The 21,526-nt window shown below is 39.6% G+C and overlaps 1 protein-coding gene across 1 annotated transcript in view; it reads right to left on the bottom strand.

The window, feature by feature from the left end:
• The window catches only part of CYGB (cytoglobin), a 60,179-nt gene extending 42,445 nt beyond the window's left edge, over positions 1-17,734 (bottom strand). The window contains exon 1 of the mRNA XM_014071881.2: positions 17,462-17,734. Within this exon, the coding sequence (XP_013927356.1) occupies positions 17,462-17,604 (143 nt within the window). The 5' untranslated portion in view covers positions 17,605-17,734. The remainder of the gene's footprint in view (positions 1-17,461) is intronic.
• Positions 17,735-21,526: the final 3,792 nt, after the last annotated feature.

Genomic DNA, 21,526 nt, shown 5'->3' with positions numbered 1-21,526 from the left:
TCCTCCTCCTCCTCCTCCTCCTCCTCCTCCTCCTCCTCCTCCTCTCCTCCTTCTCCTCCCTACATTCTTATGCCAGTCTCCAAATGGTAGAGAAAACATGGACAATCTAGCAACAGAAAGACTGCTGTTCCATTTTTGTCAGAGCACTAAGCCCTTGTTCTTGACCTTATGTAGGCAACCGCTTTTCCTTTCCGTAATTCTGTTATCTTGATTTTAGCAGCCCTGCTTTGATTGATCAAAAGCTTTCAGGGATATTCACCTCAAAGAATAGAAGCACTGCTGTGCTTTGAAGTAATTACCAATCTTACAGAATCTTGTCCTCAATGGTCCTTTAACTATCATAGGCAATCTATTCCATGAAACCCAGGTAATGGCCATCAGATTCACTCTATCTTCATTATTTCTGTGGCTATGGCCAGAAATTGAAATAGCCCTTGTTTCATAAATCTGACTTTTCATTCTGTGGTTCCCTAAACCACCTCTTCAGCTTCCATAGAAGTATTTCAGAGGTGGGTTCCTACCGGTTTGGATGAATAGGTAGTAACATGGCAGCCTGGGTTCCTGAAACCGGCAGCGACCCAGGCTTCCCATGCCCCTGAACCATTTCTTTTGGTGGCACCATAGGCACCGGCATATTGTTTTTGGTTTCTCCGCATGTGCAGAAGCATTTTTTAGTATTGCGCATGCGCTCATGAGCACAGCTTTCCCTGAGCGAACCGGCAGTAGCAGCAACCTGAACCCACCCCTGATGTGTATAGTGTGAGATACATCATACCTTTATTCTAGGCCAGGAAACAATATGGAAATAGTATAATTTGTTTGATTATTGCATCTTTCCTCCAACATCCCTCATTTTATCTTTATCTCAACCATCATGTGATTTCTTCTTCTGTGCCTTCCAGTCATTGTTGATTCCTGGCAATTGCCTGGATAAGTCCCTGCAGTTTTCTTGGCAAGGTTTTTCAGAAGTGGTTTGCCATTGCCTTCTTCCTAAGGCTGAGAGAAAGTTACTGGCCAAGGTCACCCCGCTGGCTTTGTGCCTAAGGCAAGATGTGAATTCATAGTCTCTCAGTTTCTAGCCTGGTGTCTTAACCACTACATCGAAGTTGCTCTTCATGTGAATTTGGTTGAATGAAAATAAAGTGACTTGCCCCAAAGTACTCAGTGAGAACTACTGCCAAGTGAGATCTCTCTATTAGCATATTAATAGCATAACCATTATACAGTACTGCGTTATAGGACTTCCAAGATATTGTAAAGACAATAAAATGAATAAGATAAGATATAGTGCATAGATTTCACCCAAGGATACAAATTAAACATTCAAAAAGAATTTCAGTTTTCCTTCTGCTCTTTGCCCCCTAGCACCAATTCCTTTATGTAAGCATTTGGCTTCTGAACATATCTCTCACCACATGTTTACTGAATACAAATCAGCTTTGATCTGTGAAAAACTGATCTAAAGCCAGTCTGGGATTTGGCAACGTTAGACTGGTTGAGAGGCCATACTGATGGTTAGATATTTGCATCTTTAAAGTATTAGTTCATTCCTTTCCTGATCATTTAACTTGTTTTCTAAAGGCTTTCTGCACAGTTATGGCAAAGAAAAGCCTCATGCTAAATATGAAATTAAGCCAAAGAGACAGAGAGAGAGAGAGAGAGAGAAGAAATAGAAGCTTATCATATTCCAACATTACTGGAACTGCCTGGTATTTAAACACACAGCGCTTACATAATCTAAAACTACTAGGTTCAAAATATTTAACCTTCTATGAAACAATTACTCTATATGTTGCTTCTTAGTTATCAATACATAAAATTATCTGCCACGCTGACTGGATAATAATTCTTCCATCATTACTCATTGAAGAGTTACATTTTAGGCTGTGGTTTATGGTAATCAGAATCTATGCCACATCAATTAACAGAGAAATGAGATCCTTTCTTACAACTAAAAGACTGTAGAGATTCTTAGTCATCCAGGTCATGTTTGCCCCAAAGGTGCTTTTTCAGGAGGCAACTGTACTTTTTTGTTTTCTCTTTGAAGATGTTTCACTTCTCATCCAAGAAGCTTCTTCAGCTCTGACAACTCTGACATTCCCCATTATCCGGTCAGAGCTGAAGAAGCTTCTTGGATGAGAAGCAAAATGTCTTCAAAAAAACTCCAAGAATGTCCAGTTGACTCCTGAAAAAGAATCTTTGGGACTTTCTTACAACTGTTTTTTTAAGAAACTAAAATCAATCCAGAATAATAGAAATGCTAACCCTCATAATCTGCTGAGTAACAGCGTTATGAGCTGGAAGAGAAATTTCTACTAGCAGAGAAAATCTGTTGCACTGGGCCAGGGGTTCCCAAACCTGGCAACTTTAAGACTTGTGGACTTCGACTCCCAGAATCCCATAGCCGGCTAGAGAATTCTGGGAGTTGAAGTCCACAAGTCTCAAAGTTGCCAAGTTTGAAGACCTACTAGGCTAATGTCTTCACTGAAGCACCAGTTGTACATGTGAAAAACTCCACTAGAATTAATTTTGCTACTACTTGCATTCCCACCAGTGGGCTCAAAACTGAGAGGGACTAGCTTTGAATCCACTGGTTTCAAAAGCTTGTCAGTTCCCCCAAGAGGTCATAGGATGTGATCATTGGTGAGTCAGTCTAAACGGAATGGGACAACTTGCCATAGACAATTTGCCACGGAGAACTTGCCATGGGCTGGCATATTGAATTCTTCTGGTTTTCAATATGAGTGCTTTGTTTATTGGTTTGTTTGTTTGTTTCAATCATTAGAAAAATAAGAGAAAATGTGCCTCGTATGCTACCTCATTTGATAAATTGGCAGGATTTTGGAAGTAGCAGACGATCCACTGCTTAATTTCCACATAGTGGGGAATGTTCTTAACACTACTGGAAATTACGGTAAGTTCCATTTATATCAGGGGGAGAACCTAACCATGAGTAATATCCTGATGATTTTAATTCGACTAAAATCTGACTTAGTCTGCCTTCAAGTCAGCTGCATATGCTTGCCTTAAAAATATTTACACTAAGACAATAACAAGGTCAAGAACTGGCTATTCTCCGGGATTGGGCAGCCTATAAATCTAATAAATTGAATTGAAAATTGAATTGAATATTTCTCATTAGGTAAACGAGCACTTCCTAATACTAAATTTCCTGCAATAGTTAAAAGCAAACAGCTTTGTTGCTATTTTTAATGACAAATTCTAATCAAACATCAATTATGGAAGTTAGCAATCCCTTGCTTCCCATATCAGTGAGAACCTTGTCAGTGACAGCAATCTTTGAACACATTGCCAAATATGAGGCTGGCCTGTTTTGTTACTTGATTGTTAAATCAAGCATTTCCCCATGGGAGGAGATATTCTGTTTCTCATGAAGCTTTCTCCTACAAAAGGAAGTTATCATTTATTCAGATCTTGCTCATTTTCCCAGAAATGCTATTTATTCTTTGCTAATATATCTATCCATATATCTATTAAACGAGCCCCTTGCTTTTCTACTGAGCTCAGGCTAATTAATAACACATTTGAAGGCTAGATACCAGAAAAATACCCCCCCCCCCGGCCCTATCTAATGCTCCAGTATAGCAGAAGCTCACCCACACCCAGTTGGATTGCGCAGGATTTGGGTGGCACAGCATATTTGGAATATGAACCTCAGAAGTATTAGGGTATGTTTGGGGGTTTTATTCCCCCCCTCCAGAAAAAACTAGGGAGGATTTATCATTTGTAGTCCAATTTACTTTGAAAGGTTATGTAGGCTATAAGGGAAATGCTGCTTGGTTGCTTTTGGCTTCCAGCCTGAAGTTTTCAAAGTAAAATAAAATTTGAGTGTCTTTCTGGATACCTAGTCAAATCCCACACTAGCACTGCACAAGGATTGTGCTTTCAGATTATCTATATTTTCCATATTATTTCAGGAATATTGTTCAGGAGGTCGTGTAATCAGTAGGGACTTATTAGGGGAAAATAGGCAAATTTTACTTAGTCACAAAGCTGAGAAAATAGAACTGCAGTTCTATTTAATCTGCATACAGGTTGCTTATCAACTCGTTGATGGAAGTCCTCCATGCAAGACAATAATGATTCTGGTTAATGCCTAGACTAGCAGTTTCCACTTAGAGTCTTTGAGTTTAATCTACTCTTTTCTCCAGAGTGTTCTTCATGAAGGAGTAGATTCGATGGCAAAACCTGTCTCTCTTTCCTAGAACAATTAAACACGATGTCTCGGATGCCACCATATTTGAAACATCTCTTACTGGAAGAGACAAAAATGAGGACTATCTAGTTTACTTGGTGGAAGAAAATGCATGAAGAGGTAGATCAAATAGGGCATTTATCTCCTTCACATACCTATAATTATTTCTTTCCCCACTGGTCATTTGGGATATTTAAAAAAATTCAGTAAAAACAACAATAAAATATTAGATTATATTAAAGGGTTAATTATATGTTGTGATAAGAATGCAGAACATTTGCCACAGGCATCCTCTGAGGCAGTTGGGGAGTATAAAGGAATGTAGAACTGATCTCAAGGAAGGAAGAAGCAAGTTTAAAATCTCAATGGAGAGATACAGTCTTTGCAGTCTGAGCATAATAATTAAAGGTTATTAAGACCATCCTTCCTAGAAAGAGAGCTCCATACTTAAGATGCTGTTATTAAAAAAAATAGTTTTTCAAACTATGTTTCTAGATCATGGGAGATGTAAACTATGTTTCTAGATCATGGGAGATGTCATTTGCAAGCTACAAGCCTGTGAATATGGTAAGAGGTATTTTATTTTTCAGATGTCCTGGCCCAGGGGTGTCAAACTCACATTGTCACGGCAGCATCACGTGACATATCAGGACTTTCCCCCTGCCCTTTTGCTAGACTGGGTGTGGGTGTGGCCAGCACATGACGCATCTAGCCCGCAGGGCGTGAGTTTGACAGTCCTGTTGTGATCTATGGGCATCTGCACAGAAGACAAGAGGAGGCAAATGACATTATGCACATATGATATGGATTATGTAATTGAGGCAAACTCTATAACTTAGATTGTGTGATGGCATCACGATGATGTGATGTCATTTTGTTTTGGACATGGACACAAACCATTTGGAGCTCTAAACAGAAGACCCATGATGAATTAGAAAGTTGATCGGAAACTGATTCAATATCAGTACTACCAGTATGTGGCCTATAAAGGATATTGTCAAATAAAAGTTATTTTCTCTATCCAATTTTCCTTATAAATCTTTCACCAAATTGACCTCAGCTATTCTCATTACAAAATCAAGGTCTGAAAGCAGATTGGAAAGGATCCAAATAATCAGCTTCATTCAAGAAATCTGATAGATGCCACTGCCCATTGGAGCACTTTATTTAGAAAAGGAAGCTTGAAAATTGAATAATAATTATCAAGGGTCTTACAGCTGTTCTCTTTAGAAGAGTTATAAAATAAGCATTCTTCGAGGAAGCGTTCATAGTTTCTAACACCCAGTTAGTCAATTCCCCTCTGGCAGTTTTTCAAGACCAGAATGGAAATGGGTTTAAAGATCAGGCGATTGGTCTTCACCCTTCAAACTATTTGTTCCTGTATTTGGACGGAGCAAATTAAAACACACCCATCAAAGCTGTTCAACAGGCTGCCTTGATAGTTTGATTTTCCTACTGAAGTCAAAGTACAAAAGTATTTTGCAAGCTTGTTACAACATGTAAGAAATTCTTCCTCGCTATATTGCAGGATGAAACTGTGCTTATATAACAAAGGCAGGGATGACCCCAATGGCAATATTTCTTAACCATGGCGACTTGAAGAGATGTGGACTTCAACCACCAGAATTACAGCCAGCCATGCTGGTTGGGGAATTCTGGGAGGTAAAGTCCACACCTCTTCAAGTCACCAAGGTTAAGAAATGCTGCCCTATGGAATAGGTCTTATTAAATTTGCTTAGATTCAGCTTTCTGTTTTTCCTGACATTTTGTAGCCATATGCCTGAGCTGTGTACCAAGCAGAGGATTTAAGGAGGGACTGTGAGCTACCTGGGTCACCTCCCACCCCCTCAATCAATAAACAGGATTGCCAGATCTTGTGTGTTGAGAATCGGCTGCAAATTAGTCCCTGAAATTACTCCACTTATACATTCCCCACTTCTGTAAATGTTACTAGATAATATTCTCTCCATGGCAGCGGGATATTTGGATCTTTATCCAGAATAGCAAAAACCTCTTTATCCATATGCCCTGCTCTACATATAAGTCCTAAAATGAACCGAGACAAGCCTATGGTTGCCATGGGAGCCATACATTGCTGAGCTGCTTCTGTTAAGGAATGCTGAAATTCCCTGACATGAGCAAAATCCTTTGATACTCTAAAAAGTTTCTTAAACATGACCAGAATGAGCCATCTTTTTTGTATTTGAGCATCCACAAATAAACGACAGCTTAAGTCTTAGCAGTACAGTTCACATAGCCTTGCAATTGGGTTTTCAGTGAATGGGTGGCACTTATTCAAACTTTTCCATTTCTCATTCTAAGTTTCAAATCTTCTCAAGGAGCTCTTTTCAGCACTGAACTGCTATTGCAGTAATAGGACATAAACCAGGTTTGGAATGAGGGTACCAATGATTTTCCTGCTGCATCAATATAAATCTATCTCCTTTGAAATTTAAACTACTTGCTTGACATGCCTGGTCCAACAAAGGACAAACACTTGTTTCCTCTCTGATTTCAAATAGTAAAAGTTTTCCTGGGGATGACAACATTCAAATTGCACTGAACTAGCCCCAGGATTGTCAGCCCCAGATGGAAGAATTCCTTCCATCCTCATGGGGCTGACGTTCCCTTAAATGGATTAAGATGATTCTCATCAATTCTCCCACATACTTTGAAGACAGTCTTCTGTTCTCTCTTAATTACTCAAGAGCTCTGTAGTAACATGGGGGGGGGGGAAATAATGCAAGTGTCTGCAAAGAGAAAAGGAGAGGGGGGGAGGGAGAGAGGGAGAGGGAGGGAGGGAGAGAAATTGGCAAAGATCTCCCCTCCTTTTCCACCAACAGGAATGTGGAGTGTGAAGTTGTTTTTCAGGGGGAAGGGATGGAAGCAGGATCTAATTCATTACCACTTTGTTCAACATAGTTGTATTTTCTCTGCGGCATGGTAACATCTAATAATCATTCCTGAGAGCTGCATCCTTACTGGGTTAATGTATTTGCAACCAGGTATAGAGCAGCAAATTAAAAAATGGGGCGAGAATGGGGAATACTGGACTCCAACCATGAAGCATGTGGGAGAATTGCAGCTGATCAAATATCTTAGCTAGTATAGTCTATTCGCCAGAGGGATAGTTTCTATTTTTGAATGCTTGTCCCTATTCTGCCCTTATATTTTGATAGGTTGAGACATTGTTATTGTGATTTGCCAGCATTGCCATTTTTCCTATTTCCATTCCTTCCCCAGATGCATCCCCAGAAATAAAATCTCTTAGTAGATGCATATGTAGATAAAACTATCTGCTTGAAGACCAAGTTGTTGTGCAGTAGACAGCCTGCTTTTCTACAAACCTACACCTACTGAGAATATTTTGAACTAGAAGTAACAACTATTTTTAGTATATCTTTCCCAAAGAAATTGTGATGGTTTTTTTTTCAATAAAGGAGAATAATCAGGAGTTTGCAATAATTGCATATAACATCTGACTGGGAAGAACTTTCAAAGATATGTAAAAAATAGGAGTGCTGAAATCCAGGTTGGACTTCAAGCTGGATAGATGTCTAAGGCTTCTTTCAACAGAATGAACCAGAGGATCTCTAAGAGTTCAAGGTTGCCTTTTCATCTTCAAAAACATACATATGCTTCTCTGAATAAGAGGGTTCATGGAACAGAAGTCAATTGAAACAGATCCTAAATAACTATTGAATAATACTATTCAAAAGTGAAGCATTTGACTGAGAGAAGGTTCCTTATAAATCTCCAATTCATTATCTCCATTGATTTTTATTCATATTATATTATCATGCTATTCTATCTATTCTCATCAAAGCTGCCCCATCTCTCTTTTAAACTAGTGGGAGTCTAAATGTGAAATAGTGTAGCTTTCCATGTGATTTTGTGAGTGTGGCATAGAAAAGTCCAAAATCTTGATTTCAGAAATGCCTGCTATCTGAATCATAATTTTTCAACAATCTGAGATTGGAATGCTGTTTTAGATTCTTCTAAAAGGCACCCAATGTTTCTTTTGACATTCACCCAAGAGGTGTCTTTTTCTTCCTAGTTTCTGTTACAAGAACTGGACTGTTATGTTCAGGCTCCATTTTCTGGAAAAGGAAGTGGGCCTGACAAACAGAATCTTGATCGGCTGTACCCAATGTAGGATTTGGACAGTGAGCTTCTTGTCAGGTCATTTTTGGTTCTCAGAAATATGAAGTGATTTAGTAATAGAGACAAAAATATTCCCAAAAATTGTAGGAATGAGGTTTCTTGATCATTTAGAGAAGCAAATTCTGCAAAGGCAGGCTAGATGCAATTTGGAGTGCTTTCCTCTCACTATGCCTCCCAATAGTTTCTTCAAATGACCTAGTTCTCCAGGATGGAGTGATGATCTATTATCCAGCTGTGAAATACAGGGAGCGGGCCAGCTGCGTAAGAGCTGTGATCACAGGTACTGTTAGTTTTAAACCACAACTGCTGTAAGATGAGGGTGTGGAGACATTTGCTAGAGTAGCTTCAAAGTGCTACTCGGCAAAGGGAGTGATAAAAGGGTCTTTCTAATTAAAATGCCTTTGTGTGCTTTTCTCTTTCCTCCTAATGTTTCTCTATCATCATCCCACAAGGCTGTTCTTATCAAATTGTAATACTGTTATATTATTTCATATTAATGTGCAAAGTAGCTATTTATGCTAATTCAGCTCACTGGAAAGAGGGTGAGATAGATAAATACATGGTGCATGTAGTTAATGGTAGGTTATGAGTATAATGGTAGATTATGAGAGTATCATGAACAGCCAAGCAAACCAACACATTATTGAACAAATCAACTCAGAGTTCTCACTTGAAGCACAAATGACCAAGCTCAATTTATCCTACTTCAGACACATTATGTAAGGACCTAGCTCTCTGGAGAAGGCTATAATGCACGGGTGTCAAATTCATGGTGTCATGTTGCCGTCAAGTGACATATCATGACATTTTTCCCCTTCATGTAGCTGGAGTGGGCATGGCCTGTGTGTGATGCATCCAGCCCACAGGATGGGTTGGGATGGGTTGAGTTGGCCCCATTTTGACACCCCGGCTACAATGCTATGAAAGATAGAAGGAGAGCGAAGAAGACAATCAGTAGCAAGGTAGATGAAGTCATAGTAGTAATGGGTACACCATTGGAAGAGCTAATATGTCTATGTAGTTGCTTTGACACTGATACAGAAAAAGTGACATTGGCTTGATGGCACATAATTAATCAAATGAACAAAAAAGAGCCCAAACTGTTCAGACCCAAAGGTCAATCTGCTCTGCCATTTTTTTCCAATAGGGGACAGCCAACTGCTTGTAGAAAGAGAAAGGAAAGAGAAGGAGAAGTAACAAAGAACAGGTTACCAGGTTTACAGCCATCTCCCAATATCTGATGTTTAAAAATATCCTATACATGAATGCAGGCCTTCCATTTAACTCTATGCTTTGTTAATTTACCTCATGATTCATATATTACATTAAGTCATATTGAGTTTGGTTCTGATGTGTAAATTTAAATTATTCTGGTTCAAATAAATAACAGGCAAACAAACTATGACTTAGTGTGTTGTATGAACTCTTTCATAGGTATGTAGTTTAAGTCTGGGAGTGAATGTAAAATTAAGGTATGGTTAGGCTGAAATCCAAAACTAAAGCAAAAGAAAATTAGAGAAGGTACACTCAAGATTTTAAAGGTCACTAAGAGAAACTATACTTTTTCTTCTTCTGCAAAGTGTGTTCTTTCATACATTTAATATTTCCATATGTTTCATCATGCTTTCTACCAATTTAGCTGGGAACAGAGATTTGTTTGATAGATCTATAGTGTCCTGGATATAATCCTAATTTACTTCTTTTTGCAATTATTAATGTAATATTGTCCTTCCTTCTAATTCTTTACCATATGGTTATACCTTAACAGTATGGAAACCATCCAGTTTAATTTTCAGAAGATAATGTGGAGCTATAACTCTTTTATTTGGCCAGAACAACTCTCTCTCTCTCTCTCTCTCTCTCTCTCTCTCTCTCTCTCTCTCTCTCTCTCTCTCTCTCTCTCTCTCTCCTCCCTCCCTCCCTCTCTCCCCCCTCCCTCTCTCTCTTTCATACACACACAGTGTGCTAATGTTTTACTTCTGTTAATAAAATCCTTATTAGGAAAGTCTCTGAATCCAAAGGAGGTTCAAAGTCTACTACTATTCATGAAGACGACAGCAAAAGTCCATTTGTACAACAACAGCAGCAGGAATGAAACACCTGGCAAGATTTTTAGAATCAATACAACTCAAGGCCTCTTTCTGTGATGTCATCATGGTGCCAGATCCTATAATCTACATTATGGGTGTCAAACTCGATCGCGTCACATGACGTATTGTGATGTATCGTGATGTTTTGTGCCTTTGCGGAGCCGCAGCAGGCATGGCCTGCACATGACACATCTGTATAAGGTCTCCTGCTTGAGCAGGGGATTGGACTAGAAGGCCTCCAAGCAACCTTTACCAGCTTGCCTTTCTTGTAGAAAATTCACTGGTACTCTGTCGCTATGCTGAAGTTTCTATCTGTATCTCAGTTCTTATTGCAAGATGTTTGTACACCCAATTAAAACACTAACATCTCACTAATGCTGTCTTTTATATAGCATGAAGCAGTCTTCCACATCCAGCTATCTGTATTAGACTTCAGTAACAAGAATTCTTATGACTGATAGAAGTCCAACTTCAGCATATCTTGAAGGCACCAGCTTAGGAGAAGCTCATAGATAAATCACTGGGTTCAAGCACTGCAATATTCATTTGAAAGCAATTTGAATACAAAGATAAGGTGATTTATACTTGGGATATACTGATCAACAGCTCAGTGCATTTTTGGAAACTATGGTAATCTCTCTGCTGAGCTGGCTCCTATCCTTGGTGTTCTTCCTGCTTTGATGTAATTGCTTCTATATTCACTGTAGCCCAAAGACATTATTACAATATTTGTAACAGAAGATAATCACTGAATTTTCAGTTTGAGAAATATCATTCTTATTTTTTTAAAAATGTTTTTAACGTTATATGTAAAAACAAGGATACATAACATCCAATTCTTTGGAAAAGTTCAACAAAAACTGGCTCTCTCTGATTTTCAAAAGAAAGATTGGCAGGCAAATTCTTGTTACTGAATTTATTCCAAAGTATTTATACTGCTGAAGAAAACCAAGAGCCAAAACCCATTCTTTGAAATTAGTTTTCATTCCCCATCTCTCCTGACTGCTAGAACTACAAGATAAACAAACTGCATTGAATTTAATTAAACAAGCAATTCCTAAGCTAGTTTAGCCATCTAAAGCCCATTAGAAAGGTAGTTAGATATATCTAGTCTAGAGCTCCCATGAACACAAGTAGAAAAATTACAGTTAAAGTTTTTCAGTTTTTTTATTCATTACATCTTCTCTCAAGCTATTAGTAATATGTTCTGGAGATGATTGTTTAAAGACAGATATTTTTTTCTTTAACTATCCAACAATTATTTAAAAGTTACTTGAAAGAGCAACAATTTTTCACATATTTTCATTATCTGACTGCAGAGTTTTAAACAAATAATTGCAAGCTACATAGTCACTGAAGTATGGAATAAAGTTTGGAGTTTACCTCAGAACAATTAACCTTATATCTTCTTTCAAAACATTACTTTATTAAGATGATCTGGTCTGAAATATACTTAATATTCTTGTGAAAGAGACATGAAGAAAGGAAAACATGAAGATTGCTAAACAGCTAAATACAGTGTTACCTCGGTACTCATTAATTGGTTCAGGGAGCCATGATGAGTACCAAAATTGATGAGTACCAAACAAAATTTCCCCATACGGAATAATGTGGTGAGTCACAAGGCAGTTGACACCAACAAGTTATAGCTTGTGTGTCAAGTACCAAACAAACGATGAGTACTGGGACAAAAGTTTCATGTCAAAATGCATTGAGTACCAAATTCTATTAGTTTCAAAGCAGTTGAATACCAAGGTACCACTTAGTTGCCATGTCCAGTACCACCTCAACATATTGGATGAACACATTCTTTGGTAAAGACAATCTTTAAAAAAAACCTCTTATAAGTATTAATGCAGAAGCAATTAATACTGTGTCTGCCCTCCTTCCCTCAAGGTTTCTTCTCTGTTCAGCATAGCAAAACTATCTATTTGCCCACATGATGTCGCTTTCTCTTCCCCCACCCTCTTCATTACATAGATGAACTTGGATTGTTAACTATCCACTATATATTGCTTTTTTCATACTTTATTTTCAGTTATTATTGTGTATATTTCCACATAATATATATTCATTGTGGACCATTATATTATTCTGAAAAGGCCAACTGCAAAAACCTCTTATTATTGATGAAATGGTTGTTGTGAGAAGCATACATTTTAATTCCTTGGGATTTTATTCTTCAGCTATTGTTGACTCTTATTTCGAACAAACGTATTTGGAATTGGGATTAGCTAAACTTCTGTTTGAATAAAGATAAGGTTTTTTATTCACAGTAGCATTTCTGTAGCAGCCTTCAGACCATTGCAAAACCTTGTCCTGTTTTCTTTTCACAACAAGCCTGTGAGGTAAACCTAATGATAAAACAAATTGTGGTTCAAATTGTGGCTGAGCAGGAAATTGAATGAAAGGCCAAAATATTGATCTTATTTTGTCATGTTTCTCCTACACCCCCCCTCCCCCCCAAAAAAACCCCGGTAGCAGAATATTCTTCTGAATACTTTATACTTCCTTCAATACTGAAGTCTGGTTAGCAACTGTTTTCTTGTTGGCACAAAGAGCCAGCGATAGCGTGGCTAACTTTCAAAATTATTTTTAGTATGTTTGCATGTGTGCGTTTGTGTGTGAGGTAAAGGTAAAGATACCATTGAGCTGCTTGACGTGTGTGTGTGTGTGTGTGTGTGTGTGTGTGTGTGAAGATTTATTTTAAAAAATGTCAAATTTGTATTTCAGAAATCTAAACGAAGGGCAGCTTATTCAGATTCAGTGTTTCTTCTTTCCCTCCCACCTTTGCCTGCTTATCTGTCATGCTTAGATCTGGTGGGCAAAATCCAAACAGCATTTATCTTTCCAGGCTACTCTGGAGCCCTGCTTAGAAATTAATTTCAGCATGGCTTGCAGGCTGTAAGAAACAGGGTAATCTCTGGTGTTTTTCTATGTACTGGCTTCTTTGCTACTCCTGGAGTGATTCTATCATTTTCCCTCCTGCCCGCCCTTGACATCCTTCACTGAGTAATGACTTTGCAGTCACTGTGTACATGCACAGAATGAATTCAGGGCCAGTTCTTCATAACTGTGCACTGTAATCTATCCCTATATTCTATTGTGATGGCTTGGATTGGCAGACAAATCATGTCACTGATGCCACAGAAATTTGCCAGTTTCTTTTTAAACAAGATATTTTTTAGCTGCTGGAATGGATACTTATTCCAATCCAAATATTCTTTATATCAGTTTTCAGGTGGAAGTAAGTGCAGAGGGGAGATAAGTAGAAGCCAGATTGAGGTATAAAGTCTTGTTCAAGAGAAGTCAAAAGAGAAGGAATAAAAACTAAAGGCAATCGGGGATTTGAATACAAATGCTCATTTCTGCATTAGTCCCAGTGAGGTTTTGTTTTACTGGTGCACAAATAGCTCAGTTTGTCTAATGTATCTACACATGGTCAGAATTGAATTGGGATATATATGGGCAAAGCTTAATAGACATTGCAAACAAATAAAAAAATTTCTTCTGAGCTATAATTGGCACTTTCCAGAACAAATGAGGTACATGTACTTGATGAAATAACTTTGCTCTTCTTCCCCTTCTCTAAATGAGTTTATGTTTCACACCAAGGTAGTACAATTGAATGGCAATAGTGGTACAGGCAGAATATTGGCATGCATATTTGCATATTTAAAGGATTGACACACATGTACTATGCCAGTCATTTGCAGAAAATGTGTGTGTGTGTTTGTGTGAATGCAAAAGACTTCTGTGAGGGCAAAAATAATTCAGAAAAGCAAAGAGATTTCTGGTCCCCTGCGGACATTCTTCTTGACATCTGCTCTCCCATACAAAGGGAAAACAGAAAAGTCTGAAAACAGAAAGACAGCTTTTCTACTTCTCTTGTGTTCTTTCCACTATTCATTTAGAATATAAATGTCTGTCTGCCTGGCTAATGAATTCTGGGAGTTGAAGTCCAGAAGTTTTAAAGTTGCTCAGGTTTGACACCTGTGATTTAGAACCTTAAAAGTGAATTGATGGCCATGTTAACAGGACAGCAAAGTTCATTCTCTCTTATTGTCCAAGACACATAGCAAAGACGTAATCTGAATAAATTTTATACCATCTCCAGAGAGCATTTTGTTTAGTTTTGTTTTATTCATTCTCCTTTCTTTTTAACTTCAGCCTGTCGTTCCATAGAGTGACGCTGACCTGCCAGTTCCATTTTGTACAATCTGTCTTGATCTTTGGTTCGGTGGAAACCAAATGTTTGACAGAAATATAGAAATCAGAATTCTGGTACTTTATGGATCAAAAGATAATCATGGGAGATTGTCATGTTCTATGAAATAGAAAAAATAGATAACTGTACAAGTTATCTTTGAAATTTTTCCATTATTATGAGGTATATCTCTGTGTAAGAAGTTTAATTTTGTTCCAGCTTCCTAAAGTTCATATTTTATGAAGAATGGTATCACATAACACTGTGGCTCTTTATACTATAACAAGTTTTGCTTTTTTGACCCAGTTGAATGGGTACTTCTACCTGGTAAATACAATGTCAGCTTCTCTCTGTGTATATATACACAGATATGTTTATGCAGCTATGTATATCAGCTAAGTACATCTCCAAATAACAATAAAGTGATTCTTATGAAAAGAATAATTTAATCAGAGATTATTAAGGAACATAGAAGATATATGGAAAAATGTACAGTTTCGTACATTCAAGTCAAGAAAAACAAATGGAACCGTGATCTGAAATTCAGGGCCAAGGTTATTCCCTTGCACGATCTTCATCATTCAGCATGCGGGAATTAAAATTAAAATCACCACAAAATTACCCTGATAGATTATTTACCCCGATTTCCTACTCAAGAATAAAATAAGAAAAGTTCCATTCAATTGGGGGGGGGAAGTCATTTGGTGGGAAATCAAGAGGTTCATTTGTGGGCTGTTGATTCCTTTTCTGAGTATTCTGATCATCTGATTAAAGTTTGAGGGATACCCTGGAATACATGTTGCCTTACCTCACCTTAGTTAAGATTGCAAATCTTAGCATTCTCACAAGGGATGTTCAATATGTTTTGTAGAATGAATAGAAGAAGCATTTTTAAAAAAGGAATAGGTCTCCCCTCCCCACTCAAAAGAACATATTTTAATATAATCATGAATGAAACATCTTGGGTTCAAGTTAAATTCCTCAGATTTTTTCCCCCAGAAAGCAGAAGATCTGTAAGAAAATGAATTCTTCCAATTCCCCCCACCCCACCCCAGAAAGAATCTACTTGAAAGCATATCTAATGATGCAACTGACAATCCTGCTTTTGTCCCCCTGGGACAATGGAATTTGCATTAAACAGCTTTCAAACAATTAGTTATTGGGAAATTTCTGAAAAACAAAACCAGTATAATTTTTCACAGAAAAACTGATGGGAAACTTTAAGAAAAACTGGGAAGATACCACCATAGTACATTTGTGAATGTCCTCATTGCTGCAAAATCCAAAATCTTCTCTACTCTTTAGTCCAACTGGATGTTCTTGGATTGCAGGATATTTTCCCCCCTCAGAACTCTGAGAAGTTGCTATAAACTGACATAACAGTTTGTTGGAGAATATGCTTGTTAAATAAATGAAAGAATCTTACTTCTTTTTGAATGCCAGTTTACATAGTCTCTATGTCAAACTTTGTATAATAGTGGAAAGCTACGACTGGAGTTCCTAAGGTTTATTTAAACTTTAAAAAATGGGAATTGTTGGAGGCCTTGGATTAAATAGGAGCAATAACATTGGAAATGTGTTTTTCCTGTCCAAATCCCACTCTACCGAACCAAACCTAATTTATAGTTGGAAATAGTTTCAAATCCAGATCAGTTCAGTGACTATTTCTTTCAAGCCTGGTCTTTTTCTCTTTGCATAGTTCTTTTTACCTTGATTTAGAGAGAGAGAAAAACTCCTTTTACCCATGTAAAAAGAATGCCTTCACACATCTCCAAAAGAGTCTGCAGGAGTTAACATGAAACAAGGTCAGATTTTGAAATAATTCTCAAGGTAATTTTGACAGGGACATGGCCATTGCACACAGGGTATTTCAAAGGATTATTTGTAGTGCGTGGAGCCCAGTAAAGTACCTAGGATCCGGTAGGCTATAGAAAAATAAATTAGTCTGGAGAATTGTCCTATTCATAGGGCACCTTAGTTTAAAGCAGCTTTCTATTTCACTTATCTAGTGACATATAAATACACAGGCTACATTCACACATCGCAGTAATCCACGGTTTGAATCATGATTGTTTTTTAAGCAAGCCATGCAACATGCAAAGTCAGAAATCATGGTTTTCGAGCCACAAAGGCTGGGTTTGTACTCTGAACTATGCCAAAGCGAAACAAGCCACATTATTGCTCAGTGCCATGTGTAAACTTAGCCACGGGCTTCCTTAAGATTCCCTATAACCCTCCCTACCCACGGCCCTCTGGCAATTTTGCCAAGAGCTTTCCAGCAGAGTGAAGCATCCAATTATCCTTTACCTGTCACCAGTTTGCCTCCCTTACACCAACCCCCTGGCTATTAACCTTCACGGCAGACTCAAGAGACAACTTCAGCCTCATATTTTACATTGATACAGCCACCCAACTGAGGAGCAGATGGTGCCGACAAGCTTCAGCAGCCCTGCTTGGATTTATCTTGGCTCGTAAGTTGCAGTGTTTCACCCAGAAGTATGATGTATATCTTTTTCTATCAGCAAAGAGCTAAGCCAAAACCATCCCTTCCTGCTAAATCCCCCAGTTGTACACAAAGATTGAGATGACCTTCCTAGCTGAAATATTGATTGCCACCAACTAAGCTACACAGAACATATCCCTCCCTCTGCTACTCAAACTGTTGAAAATCGAAATGCAATGCAATTATTCCCAATCACAGCTAATCCGCCAAGGGAAACAGTTACTAGCTTCCCACCCTGTCCCTGGAACCAGAATTTGGCTTCTTGTGGTCATTGTAAATACCTGATCAGAATGGAGACCCCAACATCTTCGCAGTTCACATAGACTCTGTTCCAGGTCTCTTGGATCATCTTCCTTTCAGCATCTGACAGTTCTTCGTTTCTTTCCCATCTCTCAATCTCCATTTCTCCTTGGACTTTCTCCATGAAAAACAGCCAGCAAAAATCTTCCAAGGAAGCCAAGAGATTAAAAAGACGTGTGAGTCTGTTGCTCTGTGGATTTTGTCTTGTTTGTTTGTTCCTGTGTGTGTGTGTGTGTGTGTGTTCCTGTGTGTGTGTGTGTGTGTCCAGCAAGAAGAGATAAGGTGCTCTGTTGGGTTGTGATGGAGTGGCTGACACTGCCCTTGCCTTCTTCCCTGGGTCTGAGTGGCTTCCTATATAGACAGACCGAGGTATGTAATAGAGGTAATTAGGGAGGGAGATGGTGTGTGATCAGATTTCAGATCTTCTAGAGGAGTCCATTGCTGTGGTTTCCTTCAGCTCAGCATGTGTGTGTCTGCATGACTCGGAAGAGAAACTGGCAAAAAGTAGAATATTCAAAGGCACTGCAAGACCAGCCTCTTTACCAATGTGAGAATGTGAGCTCACTTTTCGCTCTCCTCCCCTCCATCCTCCTCCTTCTCCTGTGTGTGCATTTGTGGGTGAGTGAGTGAGAGGGAGGGAGGGGGGAAATGAGTGTCAAAAGCTCCTACTTTGACTATTTTATGCCTTGTGTGTTTTCTCTGTTTTCTGCATCTGCAAATGGCTTGGAGAAAATGCAGCATCTGAAGTGAGCAGTTAAACTTATCCCAACAGCTGGTTTAGCTGAGATGATCTTTTTTATGGCTTCCCACCCCCCAACATCTGCTTAGATTGTTTTTATCAACAGCAGCAAAAAGAATCCTTATCTCTCAGGATGCCCTCCCCCCCTTTATTTTTGAGGGAAGGAGAGCTGGGAGGAAAAATCCACTCTTGAATCAATGTTTATCTTCTGCACCATCTGAATTATATCTTTCCTCTGAAGGAATGTTTCTAATTATACAAGACTTGGGGTTTTTTTTTACTTCCTTCTTATCTGTGAATCAGATATTAGAGGAATAATCTGATTGAAAGCACTTGTGAAAGAATCGTATTAGCTATAAACTCTCCTTTGGGTTTTTAGATTGGATATAAGATATCTTTTTTCAGTCAAGAATGAAGGAATGGATTAGAAGCAAATATTGCTGCTTTGTGGGAATACTAGTAGATTTTTGGCTGACTCAATGTGTTTGTTTGTTATTTCAACTTGGATTAAAAATACTGCCATTTAATTCTCTCTCCCTCACTCCTTCTCTTTCTCTCCTTTTGTGTAAGCACATGCAGACCTAATTTAGCCTTCCAAGAATTGATGCTTTCTAAGTTTTGGGATTATAACTCTCAGAACTCCATGCCAGCATTACCAAAACTTGTTTTTGGTTAGGACCAAGAAATAACTTCTGTATTTATAAATGCTTGGCTATAGTAGTTTGTTACTGACCTGGCCAAATCCAGAGGTGGGTTGCTCCCGGTTCGGCCTGGATTGAATGAACTGGTAGTAGCGGTGACGGGAGACTCTGCCCACCCACCTGGATGCTTCTGCGCATGTGCAGAAGTGTCACACGTATGAGTGCACGTGCAAGCACACCTGAACCGGTAGTTAAAAAAATGGCAACCCACCACTGGCCAAATCATCTGGGAATGGTGGCTACCTTGGAGGAGGAACCCTAAACTAGATCAAAAGGAGTTGGAAAATGTTGATCCTGTCCAAGAATTCCACCACTTCAGCAGATACTACCTTTGAAACTTACTTTCAAAAGAAAGAATGTTCTGGATCAGAGCCATTGTGTCAAGCTGGGAAGGAACGGCATTTGCTCTGTTGGAATCAAGCCCTTATAAAATTGATTTTCCCAATTAGCTTCCTGCTGGACAGCTCCCCTTCTAACCTGAAAGTAATTATTTTTGACTTCAAGGGCTGCTCCTGGCTAAGTGTCTACTCTAGGCAGCAAGAATGGCAGGAATGACATATGTTGCTCTTCAAAGAGGAAAGCATGGGTGAACCATCTTCTTCCAAGTTGCAGACATGATTATTCCAAAGAGCATCAATATTAAGAGCCTTTATTAGGACTTATCTAGTGGCAATACGGATGGCAAAATGTGCTCATTTTTCCGCTCTTATTGCATCTGCAGACTCTCGCCCAGCCGTCCTGTTTAGGATAACCCACTCCCTCCTGAAAGGGAGGGATGCGGGCGAGCCCTTACATGGTAGAGCTGAGGAATTTGTTCGGGTTCTGTCAGATAAAGTCGCTCGGATTTGGACGGACCTGGACTCCACTTGGACAGTACCAGCCGAGATGCCGGGGCAGGGTCTTGATCGAATTTCGTGGAGTGAGTTTCAACTTGCCGCCATGGGAGCGGTGAGTGCCTCCACCTGTTTACTGGACCCGTGTCCCTCCTGGCTGGTCTCGACCAGAAGGGAGGTGACATGTGGCTGGCTCCAGAGGATTGTTAACACCTCTCTCCAGGAGGATCCCTCCCCCACCCCCTAAAGGATGCGGTGGTGAGACCCCTCCTTAAGAAGCCTTCCCTGGATCCAGCCATCTTAAACAACTATCGTCCAGTCTCCAACCTCCCATTTGTAGGGAAGGTTGTTGAGAAGGTGGTGGCCTTTCAACTCCGACGGACCTTGGAAGAAGCAGATTATCTGGATCCCTTTCAGTCAGGTTTCAGGCCTGGTTACGGCACCGAAACTGCTTTGGTCACACTGATCGATGATCTCTGGTGGGCCAGGGATAGAGGACATTCCTCTATCCTAGTCTGGATGGGAGCGAACAAGCTTGCACTCAATCCAGACAAGACCGAGTGGCGATTGATGTTGCCTCCCAAGGATAGTCCAGACATTCCACCTCTTAGCCTGGGGGGTGAAATCATACACCCCTCAGAGAGGGTCTGCAATTTGGGTGTCCTCCTGGACCCACAGCTGATGTTAGAACACCATCTGTCAGCTGAGACCAGGGAGGCTTTTGCCCAGGTTCTCCTGGTGCACCAGTTGCATCCCTACCTGGCACTTCGAATGGTCACTCATTCCCTCGTCACCTCAAGACTGGATTACTGTAACATGCTCTACATGGGGCTGCCCCTGAAGAGTGTTCAAAGACTACAGTTGGTCCAGAATGCAGCCATGCGAGCAATACTGGGTGTACCTAGATACACCCATGTTACACCCATCCTCCACGAGCTGCACTGGCTCCCTATTGGTCTCTGAACGCGCTTCAAGTTGCTAGTCGTTACTTTTAAAGCCCTACATGGTTTAGGACCTGGCTACCTGAGAGACTGCCTCCTGCCACATACCTCCCAACGACCAACAAGATCTCACAGGTTGGGCCTCGTTCGGGTGCCGTTGACCAGACAATGCCGGCTGGAGCCCCCCCCCCAGGGGAGGGCCTTCTCTGTAGCTGCATCAGCCCTGTGGAATGATCTACCCGTAGAGATCCGGACCCTTATCACTCTCCCGGCCTTCCGAAAAGCCACCAAGACCTGGCTGTTCCAGCAGGCCTGGGGCTGTTGATCAATGTCCAGCCCCACTTAGACAAAATGGATGGTGTGCAATTTTAACAACTGTATTTTTACCTTTAATTTTTAAATGCTTTTTATCTTGTCTGTAAGCTGCCCAGAGTCCCATGGGATTGGGCGGCATACAAATTTTATTAAATTTCAAAATAAATTTCAAAATATTTCTCATCAATACTCTGTCAAGTTCTGTTTGTTCTTATCCTCCTTGGAAGTCATTGAAATGTCTGCCCATCCCAAAGCAAAAATCCTACTGTATTACTGTGAAAACTATAAGAGACTTTATCTCAATGGACATTATATGCTGCTGCATTTAAATGAGGTACCCTACTTTTTCAAAAGAGGCAACCCTTTGGTTATATTGTGGATTACATGTAAAAATTCTGATTAAGATTTTGTTGTAGTTTCTTCTCTCAAAACACTGACAGCACTTTGCTCCCCCCTCCCCCACATTTTAGAAGGAAGAGCTTGTGGCTTAACATGGATTTTGGCTCCTACGAAAATT

This window comes from Thamnophis sirtalis, unplaced genomic scaffold (assembly GCF_051295495.1).
Source record: "Thamnophis sirtalis isolate CommonGarterSnake01/CBP01778 unplaced genomic scaffold, rThaSir2_p1.2 scaffold_3, whole genome shotgun sequence".
NCBI lineage: Eukaryota > Metazoa > Chordata > Lepidosauria > Squamata > Natricidae > Thamnophis > Thamnophis sirtalis.
This window is presented reverse-complemented; position numbering and strand designations above follow the sequence as displayed.